Source organism: Miscanthus floridulus, chromosome 1 (assembly GCF_019320115.1).
Source record: "Miscanthus floridulus cultivar M001 chromosome 1, ASM1932011v1, whole genome shotgun sequence".
In the NCBI taxonomy this organism is placed as follows: Eukaryota; Viridiplantae; Streptophyta; class Magnoliopsida; order Poales; family Poaceae; genus Miscanthus; species Miscanthus floridulus.
The window spans coordinates 45,633,798-45,637,765 of record NC_089580.1 but is presented as its reverse complement, the minus strand read 5'-3'; the positions used below and the strand labels follow the sequence as shown (position 1 = coordinate 45,637,765).

At 50.7% G+C, this 3,968-nt stretch overlaps 1 protein-coding gene across 1 annotated transcript; it reads right to left on the bottom strand.

Moving 5' to 3' along the window:
- Nucleotides 1-587: 587 nt before the first annotated feature.
- Nucleotides 588-1,689, bottom strand: LOC136482380 (polygalacturonase inhibitor-like). Its single transcript, XM_066479595.1, has one exon. It carries the CDS (start codon nucleotides 1,687-1,689, stop codon nucleotides 664-666), a length of 1,026 nt encoding a protein of 341 aa, XP_066335692.1. The 3' UTR covers nucleotides 588-663.
- Nucleotides 1,690-3,968: the final 2,279 nt, after the last annotated feature.

Here is a 3,968-nt window from a genome sequence, read left to right as displayed (position 1 = left end):
AGAGAGAAGTGAGCAAAGATGAGTAATTCTAGCTATTTGTATATATGCAGATTCTAAAAATAGACTTCTTTTTTAGCTCAGCCCTGGAATCAACTCTTTTTTGGCTAGAGCGCATTTCCGTCACCTATAGGAATGGAACCGGAGAATATGAAATTGGCTCTCGACCCAGGCCTTTGGATAAGATTCTAGCGGGTGCTCCTAGTTTTAGGCTGTGTTGTGTTTAGTTCCAAAAAAAAAAATTCAAAAAGTGCTACAGTAGTTATCACATCGAATCTTGCGATACGTGCATAGAGCATTAAATGTAGACGAAAAAAACTAATTGCACAGTTTAGTTGGAAATCGCGAGACGAACGCTTTGAGCCTAATTAGTCCATGATTGAACACTAGTTGCCAAATAAAAACGAAAGTGCTACAGTAGCCAAATTCCCAAATTTCGTAAATTAAACACAGCCTTATTAATGAAGAAGCTAGTGTTTGATGAATATGTCCGGTGCCATTATTCTCACTCTTTCATTTTTGAAATCAGAACTGTGGTTCGTTTACGAGAAATTTCTCCATGCAAAAACAGAGAAAATGGTTTATTTAATTTCGTTTATTGAAAAATATTAAGAGTCAGTACAACTGAGATATCTGTTCTGATGAACGACTGATACACATAGTAGATCACTTGTTGCATGTCGTCGGCAGCGGAGGTCCACACAAGCACTTGTTGTGCTGGTAGTTGTAGGCATCGAACCTCGCCATGTTGCCGCCGGTGGGCACGCCGCCGCAGAGCCGGTTGTAGCTGACGTTGAAGAACTGCAGGTTGGTCAGGTTCGCCACCTGCGCCGGGATGCCGCCGTAGATGGCGTTGTGGCTCACGTCCACGAAGTAGAGCTGCTCCGGCAGCTCCACGCCGGAGAGGTTGAAGCTCAGCGCGTTGCGCGACAGGTCCAGGTACTGCAGTTCCTTTGCCCCGCCGAACAGGCCCGACGCGTCGCCGCCGGTGAGTGCGTTACGCGACAGGTCGAGGTGCGCGAAGTTGACGGCGGCGAACTCGGCTGGGATGCCGCCGGACAGGTTGTTGTGCGACAGCACGAGGTAGGCCTGGTCGGGGGACCTGCTGAGGAGCAGCGGAGGGATGGCGCCGGTGAGGCGGTTGCGGCTGAGGTCGATCCCGGAGAGGTACGGGAGGGCGGCGAGCGACGCCGGGATGGCGCCCGTGAGGGAGTTGAATGGCAGCTCGAGCAAGGTGAGCGCGGTGAGCTTGCCCAGGAACGACGGCACGGGGCCGGAGACGCCGGTGTAGGAGATGATGAGCATGGAGAGGTTGGAGAGCCTGGCGATGGCGGGCGGGATGGGGCCAGAGATGCCGGGGAGGTGGTGCAGCATGAGGTTCCGGAGGTGGACGAGGTCGCCGATGGCGTCGGGGATGGTGCCGGTGAGGTTGGCGTCCTGGAAGATGGAGAGGCCGACGACGCGGCCGGTGAAGGGGTCGCAGTCGACTCCGTACCAGTCGCAGCACGAGGAGTCGGGCGTCCAGGACGCGAAGTGGTAGGGGGTGCCGAACGCCGCGTCAATGGCCAACAGCGCTTTCTTGTCGTCGGAATGGCAGCGGTCCTTGCTTGAGGCGGCGGCGGCGGCGGCCGAAGCCGCAGCGAGGAGGAGGAGGACGAGGGAGGTGCGCGTCGTCGTCGTCGTCGTCTTCATCTTGGACGTGCACGGGGGTCGCTGCAGCATGCAGCTGGCTATGGATATATATTCCCTGCTGGGCTAGCTTTTGCCAAGAAATGCAACAGTGCCAAACTGCCAACTCATGGATGAGCGCCGACAACAAGATAGCCGCCGCCGCGTTTGGCACTTCGGCAGGAGCAGGACAGGCCACTCATGGAAGCGAAAGGGCTAGATGGTCAAATATCTCAAGCTACACTCTGACTTGGATAAGACTAGGAGCAGCATGCAGTGTGGGTCACTGTGGTCTCTGGACTTGAGAAGGACTATCCAGCTGTTATCTATCGGCAATGTTTGTATCCGTGCGTCCGTCTCATGACTCCTATCTGAACGAGCCTCGTCGACTCAATCTCGGAACCCGTCGTCCCCGCGTCACACGCCCGCTCTACACTGCACGCCCCCGCTTGCTGGCGCCACCTCCGCCGTCTGGACTCGCACCTCTCGTCGCGGCCGCACTCTGTCCGTCTGCCACGGCCACTGTCGAGATCCATAACGCCAATGAGCTCCGCACCGGTGACCTCCGAGCACTCCATGGCATCGAACTCCGCGCCGGCGTCGAGCTCCATTCATCTAAGCATGAAAGGATCTAAACAATACCTAGAATGGGGTGAATAGGCGTATCTAAAAATTTCTGCGTAATCTCAAAGTCCAATGTCAGTGACAGTCGGAAGTCCCGACAATTTGGGCCGGAACTTCCGGCAGCCGGAAGTTTCGACGCAAACAGCCGGGAGTTCCGGCACCTACGAGAATTTCACTACAAGTGCTAAAACAAACTTTGAGTGCGAGATATCTTACAACCCCACTTCCTCGTGGTAAGATGAAGTGTTGGGGCTGCTCCTTTGACGCCGGAAGGTCACCATTCCGTAGATCGAATCCAAACCCTAAGAGGAAAGTTGGGGAGGAAGACAAACCAACAAGAACAAATATGATAGCACAAATCCTAACAACAACAAGCACGCGGGACACAGGGATTTATCCCGAGGTTCGACAACCCCACAAAGGAGCTCCTACGTCCTCGTTGTTGAGGTGACCACAAAAGTCGGGGTGTCTTCCACCTCCTTGCCTCTCTCAAAGCAACCACAAAGGTCACTCGAGCTTTCCACTAAGAAGGGTAATATAAACTTTCCAAGGCTCTTCCACAAGATGGAAGCTCTTGGGCGATGCCTAGCCGTCTAGGAGCAAAGCTCCAAGAGTAAAAGATGCAAATCCAACTGGCTTGACGAAGAAATCGAGTGCTCAAGCTTGTCAAAGTGATTCTCTCACTCAATCCACTCTCCTTTTACTCAAAACCCTAAGGGAATCAAAGATTAGAGCAAAGGGGAGAGGAGGGGGCACCTTGAATGCTTGAGAGCTATTTTAGACGAAGGTTGGTGAGCAATGAATGAGTGGGTGACGGTTAGAAGAGATGAGAGAGATATTTATACTCATAGGCAAAACCAATCATTTAGATCTAAGTCGGAAGTTCCGACACGGATCACCGGGACTTTCGACCCTTCTACAAAACACTGTTCACTAGGCGTAGACCAAAGGGCTGGCTCGGCGGGAGTCGAAACTCCCGGCGTCTGCCGGGACTTCCGGCCTGAGCCGAGACTTCCAACAGCCAGTCGATCCTGGCGGCTAAGTCCAAGAGCGCCGAGACTTTCGGCTCACACCAGGACTTCCAGCTACCAAAAGTCCACCGTCTGCATCTAAGTGTTCGTGAGGTGATTTAGTGTCTATCTTTTGATTTTATTTATATGCTTGAGCACTCTATCTTCCTCAGATCACCTAAACTTACATCCCTCTTTATAGTACGGCGGAACCTAAACTCAAAACAAAAGATAAAACTTTGGAGAGTGCTTTGAATTCGTCCGTCTTTTCAATTTCAAGAATTGAGGGATACCATTTCATCTTGGATCAACATTTTAAAACTTTCATGGGACTAAAGCTGCAATATATCTTATTAAGATCTCATTAGTCCCTAAATTGGATATCATCAATACACCAAAACCCACATAGGGTGCAAATGCACTTTCAATCTTCCTCTTTTTTATAATTGATGACAACCAACTTAGGCTTTTATAAGAATGAAAGAACTTAAAACTTTTGAACCCTAAAATTAATGGATAGCTCCCCCTTAATATATGTAATGAATTTGAATTTCAATGATGATCATAAACACATCACTTGCATGTATTAAGATAGAAGCTCCCCCTAAATTTTGCAATCCGTGGGGTGCACCAAATGTATGTGAACAAGTGAATATCTGTGAAAAATAA